Source organism: Salminus brasiliensis, chromosome 5 (assembly GCF_030463535.1).
Source record: "Salminus brasiliensis chromosome 5, fSalBra1.hap2, whole genome shotgun sequence".
Lineage (NCBI taxonomy): Eukaryota > Metazoa > Chordata > Actinopteri > Characiformes > Bryconidae > Salminus > Salminus brasiliensis.
Genome location: NC_132882.1, coordinates 17,799,082 through 17,816,064, shown reverse-complemented (window position 1 = coordinate 17,816,064; position 16,983 = coordinate 17,799,082). Strand labels below are relative to the sequence as shown.

Below are 16,983 nucleotides of genomic sequence, written 5' to 3'. Positions count from 1 at the left end.
AATGGGTGCAACTTTAAATAGCTGAATGCATTCATTAAAGGGGACATAGAGTACATTGTATGTATTGGGGGCCTTTTTATACTTTGAATTAATGCTATTAAAGAAATAAATAAATGTAAAAAAGCTAAATACTTTATCATATAAAGTGGACCAATTTTAGTGTCAAAAAGACACTTAGTAAAAGTAAATTGCAATGTTGTTACTAAATGCGGAAGCAAAGTCTGTCTTGTTGCTGGTGATCTACCAGGGCAAGTGACCCTAATAATACTGTACATTGTGAAATGATGGCTTCTTTACATCCTCTGTCAGTTGTTCCTGTATCTGAGAGATTTTCATATAGAGTTTCACAAGAAATACCTGAGCTGTGTTTTTCACTACAGCCAACTTTTGGTCCTTAACATGCAAACTGGATGGATTTTTGGACACGCCATGTAATTCACAGGGGGAGTCAGCTGAGTAAATAACTGGTTTGCAAGAATGTCTTAAAACTCTTCCAGCCTAAAACAAGACCTTTAATTTTCTTGTGCTAAAGTGCCACCATTAAAGGCACACTGACAGATCTAAGAGTGGCAACCCTGCTGCAGTTCGTCCATTCTTCCTGCCTGTGAATTATGGACTAAAGTTTTTGTTCTGAGATTATGAGATGTAAGAATAAACAGTGACATGGACAACAGTCTTCATACAGTTAGAATAAATAAGCTCTATGCATCTAAAAAAGCTTCAAAAACACCTGAAATGTCAGGCCTAAATGTGGACTTCTTAATCTGCTTTCCCACTGCTGGGGTGTTCATTTAGATACAAAACATGACGCATTTGTAGGAAAATCACAGGAACAGAATTGCTGCAGCAAGTGATTGTTTCTGAGTAGGAGTCGATTTTCAACGAATGATTTCTGCTTGTGTACGGTAGGGGCAATCCATCACTTGCCAGTATACTATTGGCAAAGGTGTCAAGATAATGATCGCTCTGTTACCTTCACAACTCACTCTCTGGGAATGGATACAATATTTACAACAGATATGCAATAGCACCGATACAAATGTCCAATAAGCATCGTTTTCACAGAGCAATGACCTACAACTTTTTTCAACTTGTTTTGATAGAGTGTCATTAATTATGCCTTTATTATGCAGTTATGTTTCCTAAACAATGACCCAATGAATAGACGGTTAAGTAGTTGGATGAATTAAAATATTTAATGAATTAACTAATGGATAAACAAATTGGTGGATGTACATATGGATAAAAGAACGAATGAGTGAAGAATGAGAACATTACATTATGATTTCATTTTAAGTGCTGGTTCCAACATAACACACACATATACTATATATATATATATATATATATATATATATATATATATATATATATATATATATATATATATATATATACATATGTGGCTGGATGGATGGATGGATGGATGGACAAATGGATGGATTTGTTGACCTGTATTACTTGATTCAAATGTAAGTCGCTCAGGATAAGAGCGTCAGCTATTGATGTAAATGAATGGATGGATGATTATACGGATAAATGGGTTAATGGATAGATGAAGGGATGAGGGAATGGATGGATAGATGGGTGAATGAATGGCTGGATGGATGGATAAATTAATGGATACACTCTAAAAAATAAAGGTGCTACAAAAGGTTCTTTAAGCAATGTCATAGAAGGACCTCTTTTTTGTAATAGAGATGTGACCCTTACATTGATAAAGGATCTTTACAGCAACAATACACTTTGTACACTTTGTTGGATATTTTAATGGTTCTTCACAGGTTCTATGACATACACAGTGGCATCAATCAAATATCCATTTGTAGCACCTTCATTTTTAAGAGTGTAGATGGGCTAATCATTGAATGGGTGGATAGATGGATGAATGAATGGATAGGTAAATGAATGGCTGGATGGATTAATGGATGAATGAATAGATGAGTGGAGGAATAGATAGGTTAAAAAATGCATGGATGGATGGATGGATGAATAGATGAATAGATGAAATAATGAATGAATGGATCTATTGATGCATGAATGAATTAACCTGCCTGCATGACTTGAAGCAAATGGAAGTAGATTTGGATCAAAGAATTGCCAAATGCCATGAATGTAAATTGATGGATGGATGGATGGGTGGATTAATGAAAAGATGGATGGATGAATGGAAGGATGGGTGGATGAATGGAAGGATGGGTGGATGGGTGATTCTAGCTGTATAACCTGATTCAAATGTAAGTTGCTCTGTATAAGAGCACCGGTACCATGAATGTAAATGGATGGGTAGATGAATGGATGGATGGATGGGTCAATTTAACAGATTAAGAGATGTGGTAGATGTGTGTGTGAGAGAGATATTAGATGTGTGTAGCCCAAGTGTGTGTGTTAGTGTTAATTGGTTTGTGCTTTAAGAGCCGGGGGAGATGGAGAATGGTGTTATGGTTGGCGGTCGAGTCTGTTATAAACCTGCGCTCAAGCTCGGATTCTCCCTCCCTTTCCCTTTCTCTCCCTCTTCCCCTCTCTCTCTCTCTCTCTCTCTCTCTCTCTCTCTCTCTCTCTCTCTCTCTCTCCAGGCTCGCGCAGGCTCTCCAGATCTTCATCTGTGTATGTGTGTGTGAAGGCGAACCTTTCTACCTCAGTGCTACTCCCATGCCGTCTGCTCGTGCCTCTGAGCGCACAGGACCACTTTAAAAGCGCGTGGGGAAAGAGGAGCGCTCCCTGCTCCTCCCGCGCGCCTCCGTCCCTCCACACGTGCCACAGAGAGAGACTGAAGACACAGCTCCCCAAATCAGCGCGCCAGAGGACGACGAAACTTTTTTTTAGCCAGACTTGAATAAGCAAACATCAGCAGAAAAAGTTCAGCAGGAGAAGAAGCAGAAAAAAGGAAAAGCGCGGCTGGGGCCCTGCCCAAACAGCCTCATTAACATTAACAACAAAGCAAATTGGTGCTACTTTTTTCTGTCTTAAGGGGACCCTCATCAACCAGCAAGATTTCGCCCAAAAGCAGACAAGAGGAGCGCCCAGCGCTGACCAGGCTGGTGGGCAGGAAGCGGCTGATCGCGGCCGGGGTGCTCGGAGTGGTCATGGTGCTGCTGCTGGTCGTGCTCATCCCAGTGCTGGTCAGCTCCGCCGGCACGTCGGCGCACTACGAGATGCTGGGCACGTGCAGGATGGTGTGTGACCCGTACGGCACCAAGTCTCCCACCAGCACGGCCACGGCGGCGGACCCGGCGCGCGACGGCGGCCTCGTGCAGTCGCTGCCCACCTTCATTCAGGGACCCAAAGGGGAGCCCGGGCGGCCCGGAAAGGCGGGGCCCAGGGGCCCACCTGGAGAGCCAGGACCACCCGGACCCGCTGGACCGCCTGGAGAGAGGGGTGAGCCGGGACGTCCCGGCTTACCCGGACCCCCGGGACCGAACGGCGCGGGCGCAATCAGCGCGGCCACTTACAGCACAGTGCCCAAGATCGCCTTTTACGCGGGACTGAAGAAGCAGCACGAGGGCTACGAGCTGCTCAAATTCGACGACGTGGTGACCAACCTTGGCAACCACTACGACCCCTCCACGGGCAAGTTCACCTGCTCCATCCCGGGGATCTATTTCTTCACCTACCATGTGCTGATGCGGGGCGGAGACGGCACCAGCATGTGGGCTGACCTGTGCAAAAACAACCAGGTGAGAGGAGCGGAGGCTGCTCAGCCGCCGCCAAGTGCGCGCGGTGCTCGTGCTACACGGGAGGGAGGAAGCTTAGGAACTTTCTTTTGGCTACTGTAAAACACAGCTGATGCTCGAGGATATTCGGAAAGTGTGACTTACTCGGAGTTGATCGTTCTGTTGGACCCACGTCATTTACAGTAGTTATATTAGGGAATTCTGCCATTCTGTTTATTCATCTTTTTGTTTTGTCTATTAGCTATGCTTGCTTCACTGTCCCTGTTGCTTTATTTGGTCGTCATCTCATTGTTTTATCTTTTTATTGTTTTGTAATGGAATAATGTGTGGATTTGTTATGGTAGGATTGGTTCATTTCTGTAATGAGGGTATGTGAGGGTATTTAGGAGCGGGCACCGCTCGCTGAGTGAGTGTCGGTGTCTCGCGCCCCGCAGACTGATATCAGAATGCTCCCTTGGGGGTGTGGTGGTGGGGGTTGAGGGTTTGGGGGGGGGGGGGGGGGGTACTTGATATCAGCTTATCAGACAGGGAAACACTTTAAAGGACTGAAACGCTTTACTTCATGTGAGACAGTTATTGCATAACTTCTCATTACCAAGTTTAACAGGGTGGTATTTATACGCCTGAGTTTAGACTTATTATTATTATTATTATTATTATTATTATTATTATTATTATTATTATTATGTTGATGATAATTATTATTATGGTGATTGTGATTATTTTTAATTCCTGAGTGGGTAGCTTCCAGCTTCCAGCTTCCAGCTTCCTGAATCTGGTTCTCATGCTCGGAGCGTGCGACCCCCATATTCGCGGCCTATTCATTAAATAATAAGTAGACCATCTATCACTTTGTTTAAGCTAATTAAATGCATACTAGTATTTATTACAGTGCAATTCCAACACATTTTAAACGCAATTTTGAAAAAAGAAAAAAAAAACAACACAAAAATGCAGGTTTCGCTGCTGATTTTAGCTCATTGTAGGTTTCCCACCAGTGGCAGATCTGAGGTAGGAGGCACTGTGAGTTTGCTAAATTTAGAAAAGTTTCTTAAATTCTCTTATTGGCTGGCGGTTGGTTCAGTGGACAGATCTGCGAGGCTCTGTGGCGCTAACCGTGGTGCTGAAATCCATCCCTCCAAGTTGATCTTCCTCCCTCTCTGCTGCTGTAATAGTTATTGCATGTTCTGCACAGGAGAGCTCTCTCTGTTTAATGATCTCTCTCAGATGTTTTACTAACTCCTATATCCTCGTCCCAGGTCCGCGCGAGCGCCATCGCCCAGGACGCGGACCAGAACTATGACTACGCCAGTAACAGCGCGGTGCTGCACCTGGAGCCCGGGGACGAGGTCTACATCAAACTGGACGGAGGCAAAGCCCACGGGGGCAACAACAACAAATACAGCACATTCTCTGGCTTTATCATCTACGCCGATTAGGACAACGCAGCTCGTTCCCCACCTGGCCCTCCTTCCCTCGAGCTGCTCAAACCCGTGCCCTCCTCCCACTTGCTCCCAACTCCTTTATTCCTTTTTTAACCCATCCAGTCTTCGAGACAAGTGGCACACTCCCTCATCCGCACCATTCTGGACTTCCAGAAGAAGTTGGTGAGGATGTGTGCGTGGGGGGCAGTGCGCGAGAAGGCCGCCCCTCCGTGTCCTCCAAGTCTCAATTCAGAACGTGAGATCGAGTGAAGTGTTTGTGAAGGACAAGTGGAAGTCCAGCGAACAAGGGAAGAGGAAAGAGCAGGACAAAATATCAACAGAACAACGCGCGCACGCACACACACACAAACACACACACACACACAATTACACACACACACACACACACACACACACACAATTACACACACACACACATACAAGGATCCCTAATAATTCGCGCTGTCCTTCTGTGTCAATCACCAAAGCAGTTTCTGTCGTTTCTGTAGCTTCAAAGGAGGTCTAATCATAAGAGACTTTTTTTATAACAGGAAAATCGAGACAACCCAGTATAAGTATGTGCAATAATGTTAACAAACTGTTATGCCCATCATTCAAATACTCGTCGTTTCTCAAGCTTTCCCATCATCACATCAGATACCTAAAGCTCGGCTCGTTAAGTCCATAGTTTGTGAATCACATATGACTCCATGTTACTGAAATATCTCAAATAGCCCAGTTGAAATGAGGGATTATATGCATAGTATGCAAATTGGAAAAGAGATCAGCACACCGGACTGTGTCAGCAGTATACAAGCTCGCTATGACAGCTATAGTGAGGTATAGTCTTACATCACAGCCCACATGTGAGCCACTTTCCATCCACTTGGTTGCAGCTGACCGCTCCATTACAGGTCAGCTGTAACTTCATAACATGTGGTCGTTAAAATGTTGACTAATGTTGGATTCAGGAGGTGTAGAATATGAGCTGGTCTTTCCAAAAAGTATTTGTGGTAGGCTAACAGCAGTTCAGCATGTCTTTCGACTTCGAATGAATTACTCCCACCAGAGATGTCTATAGCCAGTTTGTTTTTTAATCTCCATATATCAACAAAATATATTTAAAAAAGGTCAGATCCTGCAGCGTGGCGAAAGGCTCAGTAGTAGAAACCTTGTCTGTTTTTACATAGACCTATTGAACAGAGGCAGAACGTGCTTTATGGTATATTGAGAGCACTATGCAGAATGTGTGTGTTGATATGTAAATGTGTATCTATCTAAAAGAGAGTCAACGAATGTGACAACAGATATTGCTACTTATTTTCTATGTACATATTGTAGTGACTGATTGATTGATTTATTTTTCTCCCTTAAATATACAAATGTCTGGAAAGCACAGGGGCGTCTCAGTGTTTTGGGAGTGGTGTGCTGAAATCACTGCATCCACGCAGTCTCACCTTCAGAAATATGTACGAACGGGTGTGCAATGACTTAAGACCGGAGGATTTGAAACGGAGTGTGCTTCATTTGTATGGAGTTTAATCAATTTTTTTTTTCATTAAATGGAAGTTTGATCTGATATGTGTATTTCTCTGATTTATACATATCACCAGGAAGGGTCAGTTATTGTACTATAGTGCTGTAGTAACTGGATTTCCACGCATTACTGTTAACTGTAATATTTCATCAAGACCTATAAGTAGGACTGGGCAATTTATTGAAGATGAATCAAAACTGATATTCAGAACCTCTAGCCAAACGAATCTTGCTCATAACAGTTATATAATGTTCTGGGTTGTTTTTTTTAAGTTATTTTGACTTAACTATACAAGTATTTTCCTTACACTACTTATGTGTTCATGTACTGTCCCTTTAAAACAATACAAGCACATGTGTAGTCATGTGACTCCACCCCGTCCAGTCTGCGACATGTAAGCGACATGGATAAGAACTCAAACACTGAGCCAACTGAACAACTCGAGCAGCTTGCACCAAAGAAAAATGCTGTGTCCACCGTTCATTAAAACAATCGTTCATTAAAACAATCATTATGAAGGTAAAATGTTCAATTAATTGCCAAATATTGATTGGAGGTCATATTGCCCAGCACTACCTATAAGGGTACCAAAGTGAGTTATTTGAAGCACTGCAATAAAAGAACCACTTCTGGTTTCCTAAATAATCCTATTTTTTTGTTTGTTTTTTGTTTTTTTACCTGAAATCAGATGTACAAGGGTGAAGATTCTTAGTTTAAAAAGCGTTTATACCAATTATACATTTTGTCTAGACATTTATGCCCAGATGAGGAACCATTTAGTTCCTTTAGTTTAGTTTAGGTGTCTTTATTTCTAGGAATGCAGAATCCCAATATGACGGACAGTTAGTCAGTTGGAAGTTCCATTTCCATTTTCCAGTGGTTGGAGATAACTGTGTTCCTCATCACTTGGCTCCACCCATTTAACTGGACTTGAATTCAGGAGCCTGTAATGCTGTAACTGAGACTGTCCAGATGTAGCTTCTAAGTTCTTTTTACTTGCTGAAATCCAATAATATAATGACTGTCCTCTGCATCAGCACTGCTAAGCCTAGTCAGCAGCATTCCTGAGAATAAAGGTGCTTCCAAAGATTTACTGAGCGATGCCATTAAAGAACCACTGTTGGTTCTTTAAAGAATGTGTGAGGATGAAGAACCTTTTTTTTTTTACCAGACTTAAAGAACCTTCCCTTGCTAAAAATGTTCTTTAACAACACTCCTATGGAACCAAAAGTGATTCTTCTGTGGCATTGCTCAAAGAACTCTTTGTAAACTGTTAAAGGTAAAAGATCCTTGAGGAACTTTTGGAGGTTCTTCAGATTGAAATTGTGGAAGAACTTCCTAAGGTGCTTTGAGGAACCTTCAAGGAACCATTCTCTTCTAAAAACATTTCCTGGAAGGTTCTGCAAAACACCTTTAAAACTCCTTAAAAAGCCAAAGAATAGCCGAACTAGTTTGTACAGACACCCTAGTGTGTAATAAGTCTTGGAGTATTGAGGGGTTAAGAGGTTCCTCCACAGATTCAAACTAAAGAACCTCCAGATGTTCCTCAAGAGCCTTGTACAGTGTGGCACCTTTATTTTTAAGAGACGCCTATCCCTCTGATGATTACATGTGACCTTGTTGTGTATGGATGCAAGCTTTTCCTATTTGTGTTCAATGGATGTGGCTTCTCACTGCTGGGCCAAGTGAGGTGTCAGCTGTGAACAATAGCTCCCACACACACACTGATCCACAGCATTTGGGTTGCTAGTGAAGAAGTCTGGCTCTGCTGGCCTCAGTCTGAGGGTCACAGTGGGGGATGGCTAGAGTCACACAGACAAACAGACACACACACACACGTTGTTTGCTTTGTTTCACAGACTCTAATAAGCTGGGTCAGTTGTTTGGGCTTTAGAAGGGTCCTCATCACCCAATGTCATCTGTGTTCAACTTCAGATAAATCCTGCCAAGAGATGGAGGAACAAGAGCCTGATGATGAAGGGCAGATTGCGGAGTAGAGACAGGACAGACAGAGCTAAGCTATGGACTTGCACCTCAGACCCTTACCCAACAGTCCAGATGGAGGCTTCTTTTGGAGGCAAGAGTAATATATTTTCCCCTCTCTGTTTTTGTCCCTAGATTCCAACACTGTAAAAAATGAGTAGTTCCTCGAAGAACTTAGAAGTCAGATGTTTCTCAATGCTCTTAGAGGTGCCTGTAAGAACTTTTGGGATTCCTCAGTATGAAATTTCAATCTCACTCGTCCTTAAGAATGGACTCTTCTAAGAACCTCTTCTTGAAGGTTCCTTAAAACTCCATAAGAACTTCAAAAACTTCCTCATCTTGTCATTTTAAGAGTGTGGATGGTTTTTGCCTTGGTTGTGTAGTTTTAAGAAATCTTGAATTTGTGTTGGACCTTTACATAATATGTACCCAAATAGTTTAAAGAACCAGCTATTGTAAAGCCAGAAGTGGTTCTTTCATTGCATCTCATAAAATAAGCATTTTCTGGTATTTTATTATTTACAATGATGAAATTAGAGTTGAAATAAGCTCCCAAATTCTTTCTATCCTCCTGTTCATAGTGATTTTTTTTCAAAGATCTAAGGTCTTTTAAACTCCATTCTGAGAGGTGTTTTACTGGACCAATCAGTGAGGTGTCAAGCAGGGGTCAGCTCTGTGTGTGTAGAACACTCAGTGACCCTGCAGATCCCTCACATAAACCCCGACCTCTCTAATGAGCAGAACACTCCCTCTGCTCACTGCCCACCACCAACCACGCTCTCGCTCCCTTTCTCTTACATCTTCACTCACTTCTTGCCTCATTTCTCTATTTAACTCCCTCACTCGCATCTTCTCCCACATCAACAGCACTTCCATGGTACTGTACTGTAACGCTCATTCTTTCATCTCCCTTTTATTCTAATCATGGCTTTGACGGTGACCTTTTCCTAAGAATGAATCAATATCAGGCCTCTTCTTGCAGAGCCCTTGCTGAGCTAATTTTATTAATTACCCATAATGACCACCTCACATCTTTAAAGTCTGTGGGGCACTAAAAGCCTGTGTGAGTGTGCAAATCTCCAGGAAATGTAATATAAAATGGATATACAAATTAATATTTTAATGAGGAATACAATGACACTCTGAAGCTAACAGACTTGCTGTTAGCTGCTGTTTCTAGCGTCATAACCACACAGATTTGGTGCGTAACAGTATCAGTGTCTTTTTGCTGATTACTCCAGCATGGGGTGTCATTCATCAGCTAGAATCCTCTCTGAGAGGCCACCTGTTCAGACGCCAGTCTATGTCCTTCATCAAACCCAGCCAGCCCATGAGTGTGCATTAGTGACACATCACTCAACAGAAAGAGCCACATACAACACGTTCAGCACAGGAGGTGAGCCATAGCTTGTCTAACTCTTATTCACTCTAAACTCATACTGAAAGAACCTGAGGGCAAAGTTCATTAAGGATGTTAACAAACAACAGAAATTTTAACACTTACAATAGGAAAACATATTTTCCTGATTTTTTATGTTTTTACATGGATGCAATATGTGGACACTATATGGACAAAAGTATTGGGATACCTGCTCATCAATTGTTTCTTCTGAAATCAAGGGTATTTAAATAAAATAATGTATCCTGCTTTTGTTGGAGTAACTGTCTCAACTGTCCAGGGAAGCTTTCTGAATGATTTTGGAGCATTGCTGTGAGCATTTGATTGCATTCAGCATCAGGAGTGTTAGTGAGGTCAGGATGTTGGATAATCACCACCCCAACCATCTGCTCTAGAGAGTCCTATTCTATAGGCAGTACTTCTCTACAGGGACTAGACAAGTTGTGTGTGTGCATTTGCACATCTGTGTCAGCAATAGATGCAACTTAAAGTAGCTGAATGTATTCATTAAAAGGGGTCATCACAAACATTTGGACATACAGTGTAATGTGAATACTGCAGTTGTTCTTTGTATTGTGACATAATTTCATAATGAATGGACCAATAGAAATGCTCTAAAAGTACTTTATATATAGTAATTTTACATTTTGAAACTTCTGTGAAGTTTCCTAATCAACCTATAGTAGTTTTGCAGTTTTATTCATATTGACATGATGAGGAGTGTTTCAGACCAGACTGCTCCTTGAATGAGGACCAGAAGTCATTAATATATTGGTCTTAAAGGCACAGTAATAAAACAATCTGTTTAATTTGAATAAAGAAAGGCCATTTGGCCATTTTCGCTACATAGGCACAAGCACATGTCATAAGTAGAAACAATTATATATATATATATAAAAAAAAAGAAATAATAAAAAAAATGTAGGGCTTGGGCTCTTTAAAGTAAAGACATTTGGTAAGTAAATGAAAGGCGGAGGAGGGGGACACTTTTGAAACTATATACTGATGCTAAAACAGTGTCTGAACAAATATTAGCTCATGATTGCCATTTATGGGCCACCTCTCTTAACATTGATATGCACACGCAAAAGTGCTTTATGAGCTAATTATGCAAAAAAGCTAAATGAAAGTGCTGGATTGTGAAAGGTCATTCTCAAGCTCAGAGTGAGAATCATGCCCAGACAGCACACCTGATCTGCTTCCTTAATGTGGAACATCGCCTGCAATCATCATCTATTACCACAGTGCCTTTTGCATAGTGCTTCGCAGTACGTGAGGAGAAGTAAGCTAAAAGGGAAAAGGAAATAAAGCATTTCTAATGCAACACAAAGGATCAACCAAAAAAAAAAAAGTCACGTATTACACAAACTCTGAGCAAGGCTGAAAAGCTGTCGTGGTTTGTGGCTGAATTTTGAGGATCCATTAAAGGAGGATTACATAGTCTTTCTGAGTGCGTGTGTGTGTGTGTGCAAAGATGTGGTACTGAAACACTACTATGAGCTCTTGCTCCCATTTTTTTCCCATTCCGTCTGTTGTGATGGCCCAGAAAAGCTTCACCCTACTTCTTTACTCTTTACTCGCCTTTTCCCTCTTTTCTTTAGGTGTGTGTGTGCGTGTGTGTGTGTGTGTGTGTGTGTGTGTGTGTGTGAACAAAGGAGGTCTGGTGTTAGAGGTGAAAAATAGGCCTGTCTAAGGTGTTTGGTGGAGAGAAATACAGACTGTGTATATGTTTTTCCCTTTTGCATCCAGCATGATTGCCTTTTCCCAACATTTCCTTTTTGAGGTTCATAAAATCCACCAATTTTATAATACTTATACATTCTAGAATATGCCATTTGGTTCAGTTTCTACTGTAAGACTCATAATTTGCCTTTATGTGTTATGTAAATCCTCACATACAACCTTTATTACATCCTAAGATTTTAATTGAGTAATTTAATGGAAGCGAGTCTGGAATCGGCCGTGGTTTAATGGATGAGGGTTAATTCATCATGAATGAGGTAGTGGTGATTTCCATATCTCTTTCTTTCTGTCCTGCAAACACACACAGGCGACACCCGCTCACACAAATGCACCTACTCACACAAATATAGGCCTACACACATGCAAGCACGTGCGCTCCTGTGCACATAAGGGACCCCTAGGTGCCATTACCCAGAGAAAGAGGTCTCTGGGATAAAAACCAATACAAATTGATAAAAATGCCAAGGGAATACGTTGCGTCTCATTTATCTAGGCGAGGAGGTAAAAGCCGGCAGAGGATTGCAGACCTGGAGCAGAGAGAAAAGGGGTAAAATCAATCTGTATGCTTTATTTCTGAGTGCTATTATATCTCAGGGGCATTTATAACGCTGACATGTTGTGCTATTTATTTAGGACTACAAACAAGGATGACTACAGCCGAAGCCTACGCTACAGTATCTCAAATCCAGGTCCAACCCAAATCCTCATACATACAGTAAATGCCCAGGCTGATCACACAACCGAGAAAAAGTCAGAATCCAGAACAGGGAAGAATTAGTACCAGATAATGGACAGATAATTTGATGCACACATGGAGAAAGGTGAGGTGTGCTGAGGTGTAGATTCTGATAAGATGGGTAAACTCTTATCTTTCTCCTAAGGAGCCAAACTGAAATAATGATAGAGAGCGTGATGGAGAGATAAGACATGGAAATGCACGTTAGATAATTTCACATTAGATAAATAATCTTCTGCTATTTGCTCACATATTTGTAAGAACTTTACACTTAACCCACATAAAGTCATACATGCTGTATGTCTGATGTGTAATAGAAGAATATAACCTATACATCTAACCCTAATCCCACATCCTTCAAAAGGGGGTTCTTCAAGGGTTCTTTAAAAAAAGAACCAATGCAGCTGAAAATTTAATTTTTCTAAATGTATCAGGCTTGTTTAGATGCTTCTTTGAAAATGCAGTGGGATGCAGAAAAGGTTTACTTCTGATGACACTTCTATGAAGGTCATATTTGTGCAGATGTCACTGCACCACCAGAGTCTGTTAAATCTTCCTAAAGGTCTTTTACAGTCAGATGGGGGCTTTGATTTGTCTTTCTGGCAATGCTACCAGAAGTTATCTTGATCTTCCAGATAAAGTGTCTTAATCTTCCAGACTTCAAATGATCTTCACCTTTTCTATTACTGCCATTTCTTAATTACAATTCAAACTGAGGAAACGGCTACTTGAAAAAGCTGTGCGATCTCCTTATAGCTTTATACTGCACTGTGGGCATAAGTTATCAGCCTAGAACTATGGATAATGAGAGAGTGGTCATAGTTTCAGTCTAAAACTACAGATAGTTACTAGCAAAATACAGTCAAACTAGCAAAATGCATCAGTTTTTATACTATAGCAGCACTAATAATTAACACATTAATAACTGCTATACGGTATAGAAAATCATGTGAATGATTATTAGCATGGTTAAATGTTTTTTTCTTCTCTATGATGGTATATGGTTCTTGAAGAATTATTTTTAATGGTCCTATATTACACCAAAAAGGCCATTGTTTCAAGTCCATTAATAGAGAGAGAAATTTTATTTAAAAACTGAACATAGAGCTTTAACTGGTTGGTTCTGACATTGTAGACTTTTAATCCTAAAAATGAATGCACTGATCTCTCTCACACACACATGCACACACCATCTTAATTACAGAAGGTCAAAAAAAACTTGCAGGGTGTTAAAATAAGAGGTAACATTTAACGATGAGGGGGCGAAAGGTGAGATACACACAAATCATATCCACGCAAATCATATTGCAGACAGCAGAGTAAAATGTCACTGGTCTGGTTACATCACACTGCACGAGTGCCTGCAGGCCACAGGCTGCCACCAGCTCACACAGCACACTTACCCTCACAGACAGCACTGGAGGAATCTGTGTGCTGCATCTGGACCAATTCACGACAAAACCAGAAAGCAGCAAAAGAGCATCAGAGCAACAACTCTCAACACATTTAACCAATTGAACATTTCTGAACGCTTTGCAAACCAGTGAAAGACAAGCCTACACTGTAACACACTATAAAAATGATATGGATTAGTTCTTTAAGCAGTTGCCCTAGAGGACTGACACCTCTGGAAGAAGGTGAGAAGCATTTAGACCTTTTATTCATTCAGCTCTTTATCTCCACGTTTTGATTTGCAGGCTGCAGGACTGTAGCCTGCGCTTGTCTCTGGTGGTCTGTGTGAATACAAAGCGAGGCGCTCAGTGTGACGGGAGACGACCCTGTCTGAGCCTGATGGACTCAGAGATCTTAAAGCTCTGTTTGGAAAACAGTTTGGGCCGCCGACACTGTTGTCCCTGACAGAGCTCCAAGGAGGATAATTAAAACCCAACACGGAGCTAGCCCTGACAGCCCAAAATCCTTCCGGACTTTGACTGATCCGCACTGTGAAAAAAAGGACGTCCAATTACCTTCACCCTCATCCCATCTCCCTCAGTCATGAGAAGAGAGAGAGGGGGAGTGAAATTGAGAGTTTTGTGGGATTGTCATTACTTGTCCTTATAACAAGGGAATGAATTGGGCTGGTTCAATTAAATAATCTAAAGAAGTACTAAGACCACTGTCTCTTACCAGATTGGTGTGCCAGGCTGAGACATGTTTAGCTAGATATGCTTTAGAAACTTTAGGGCAACAGTAAATATGAAAGGGACATGCTGTAAAAAAAACAAAACAAAAACAAACAAACATTGAAGACATTTATGAGAAAGACCACACCTGAAGGTCCTTCCAAACTATGTCCTATTAATAGCAAATTAGCAAAGTGCTCACACCCCACCATTGCCCAGCCTCCTCTCTGTCAAACCTTGGCTTATCAGAAGGAGGATCCAACCTACAAGTTTAAAGGTGCCTGTATTTGCCTTGGCATTGACCTTGGAATAATGAGTTTGGTAGTGACATACCCTGAACCTCAAAAAACTGTTGACTCGTTACATTTACGGCACCAAACCCATCTTTAAGGCTAAACACAGCACCTGGTTTGGTAGAATATGGAAGCACTAAAAGTCCTGAAGCACCAATTGAAGGATGTGCCACTCCGGGTATCCAAGACAGCCGACAGAGAGCTGAACTGGTCGAAAGAATGGCCATGAGGGCAGCGCACAGCAAGCAGAAGTAACCCCACATCAAGGTGAGTGGGTGCTAACCTGGTGCTAGACTAATGCTACATGACCCTACTACAATCTCTTCATCTATATAATCGCACACTGCCAATTGGACTCTGAGAGGACCCAGAGAGAACAGCAACACTGTCTGGTAAAGAAATACTTGCAGAAGGTTCTTCTTATGGTGCTAAAAACTAGGCTAGGCTAGGCTATGCAATCTGGCTGTAATTTGTTGATTTACCATAATTGAGTTAATAATAGTATAAAAGCTCATTTTCCTCACTAGCCCTCTGTAAAAGAAAAATCTGTGTGATCGGAGCTGAAATAGCAGGGTTGTAAATAGGCTTACAAAACCATGTGAGCAACAACTTAAAACACTGAGTAAATGCAATCTATAGTACCTTTAAAGACATAAAACAGAAGCCACCTAGAACTCCAGCCCAAGCGTACTCTTCCCTTCTACAAGCATAGTCTTTCATATTACAAACATACACTCACAGACAAGCTCTAAGCTTTGTTTAGTTCTTTTGTTTTGCTGAGAACACTCTATAATGTTATGATGCATTCAAGACATTTGGGAAAGATTCAGCCATCTGATGCCTAGACACACACACACACACACACACACACACACACACACACACACACACACACACACACACACACACACACTGCCACCACCTCGGCCCTCTATCCCCTGCTTTGATGTTATCACTTGTGACAAGTGCTGTGGAACTATTTGGATGGGGATGTGATTCACTTCACTCCATGCTTATCAAATCTCCCAGAGAGGAGACTATTAACTGAAAGCAAATTGTGCCAAGTAGCTTAAAGGGCCTCTTGTCTGTTCTAATATCATTGATATCTCCATTTGTTGTCAGGGTGTAAAAGAGAGCGCAGTGTTCGGTTAGTGGGGATTTGATGGCAAAAACACATTTGTCATGGTTCCTATCCTTATGCCGTTCCCTCTTACCCTTTAGCTATAAAACACTATTTTGCAATTGTGCTTCATGTCCTAACATGATTCTACACATGATTCTTCATTAATTTACAATTTCTAAACATACCATGATTTGTAAAAATTAAAGAATATTAAAGGGTTTCAGACAAATAAATGAGTCTTTCTAAGCATTTATAAGCATATGAGCACCAGACCACAAATACAGTGGGTCGCCGTCAGATGAGAACCTCATACCTTCATTTATTCTTTCATTTATTATAAATAATTTGAAAATGCCAGCTGCTCTTTTTACTGGGCAACAATTTCATGATGAATGAACCAACACAAATGGTCAAACATTACTTCATTGTTAAATATTTGTTTTGTGCATAATTTAGGTACTGATGTAAAGTCATTCAAACTGATTTGATATCATTTGAAATAATTCACTGCAGAGAAATTACTCACTCAAATGTCCTGGCAGCAGTGGTGATATGAACCAAGAATCACAATGTCTTCTACATAAATATGGCCATTTAATTATTTGCAATTATAGGCCTATATAGTCATTACAGCCTATTCGGCATTAGAAAACCTTACCTCTAAAAACATTTTTCTAATAATTAATACAATTAACTATTGTCAAACAATGCCTCATGCATTCGGCACTGCATTCATAGCCATTTTACGTAACAACCTTCTGTAAAGTAACATGTAAAGGCATCACACTCTTTAGACATCTGGTTTCTATCACCATGGCTGTAAACAAGCTGATTCTAGGAACCTGTTTACACCTGGCATTATTATATGCTTTTTTGGAGATCTGTTTACAGCCTCCATGAGAAACTGCTGGTGATATTTTTTATCAATATTTTTATTTTAGTTTTATA

The 16,983-nt window shown here is 41.0% G+C and overlaps 1 protein-coding gene across 1 annotated transcript; it reads left to right on the top strand.

The window, feature by feature from the left end:
* The first annotated feature begins 2,622 nt into the window (after positions 1–2,622).
* Positions 2,623–6,813, top strand: c1ql3a (complement component 1, q subcomponent-like 3a). Its single transcript, XM_072678794.1, has 2 exons — positions 2,623–3,677; positions 4,934–6,813. The coding sequence occupies exons 1-2, from the start codon at positions 3,087–3,089 to the stop codon at positions 5,111–5,113; spliced, it is 771 nt and encodes a 256-aa protein (XP_072534895.1). The 5' UTR covers positions 2,623–3,086; the 3' UTR covers positions 5,114–6,813.
* The last annotated feature ends 10,170 nt before the right edge of the window (positions 6,814–16,983 follow it).

Coding starts and splice junctions, on each gene's coding strand:
- c1ql3a (XM_072678794.1), top strand. CDS start 3,087: ATGGTGCTGCTGCTGGTCGTGCTCATCCCAGTGCTGGTCAGCTCCGCC. Junction 3,678..4,933: donor ACCTGTGCAAAAACAACCAG/GTGAGAGGAGCG, acceptor TCCTCGTCCCAG/GTCCGCGCGAGCGCCATCGC.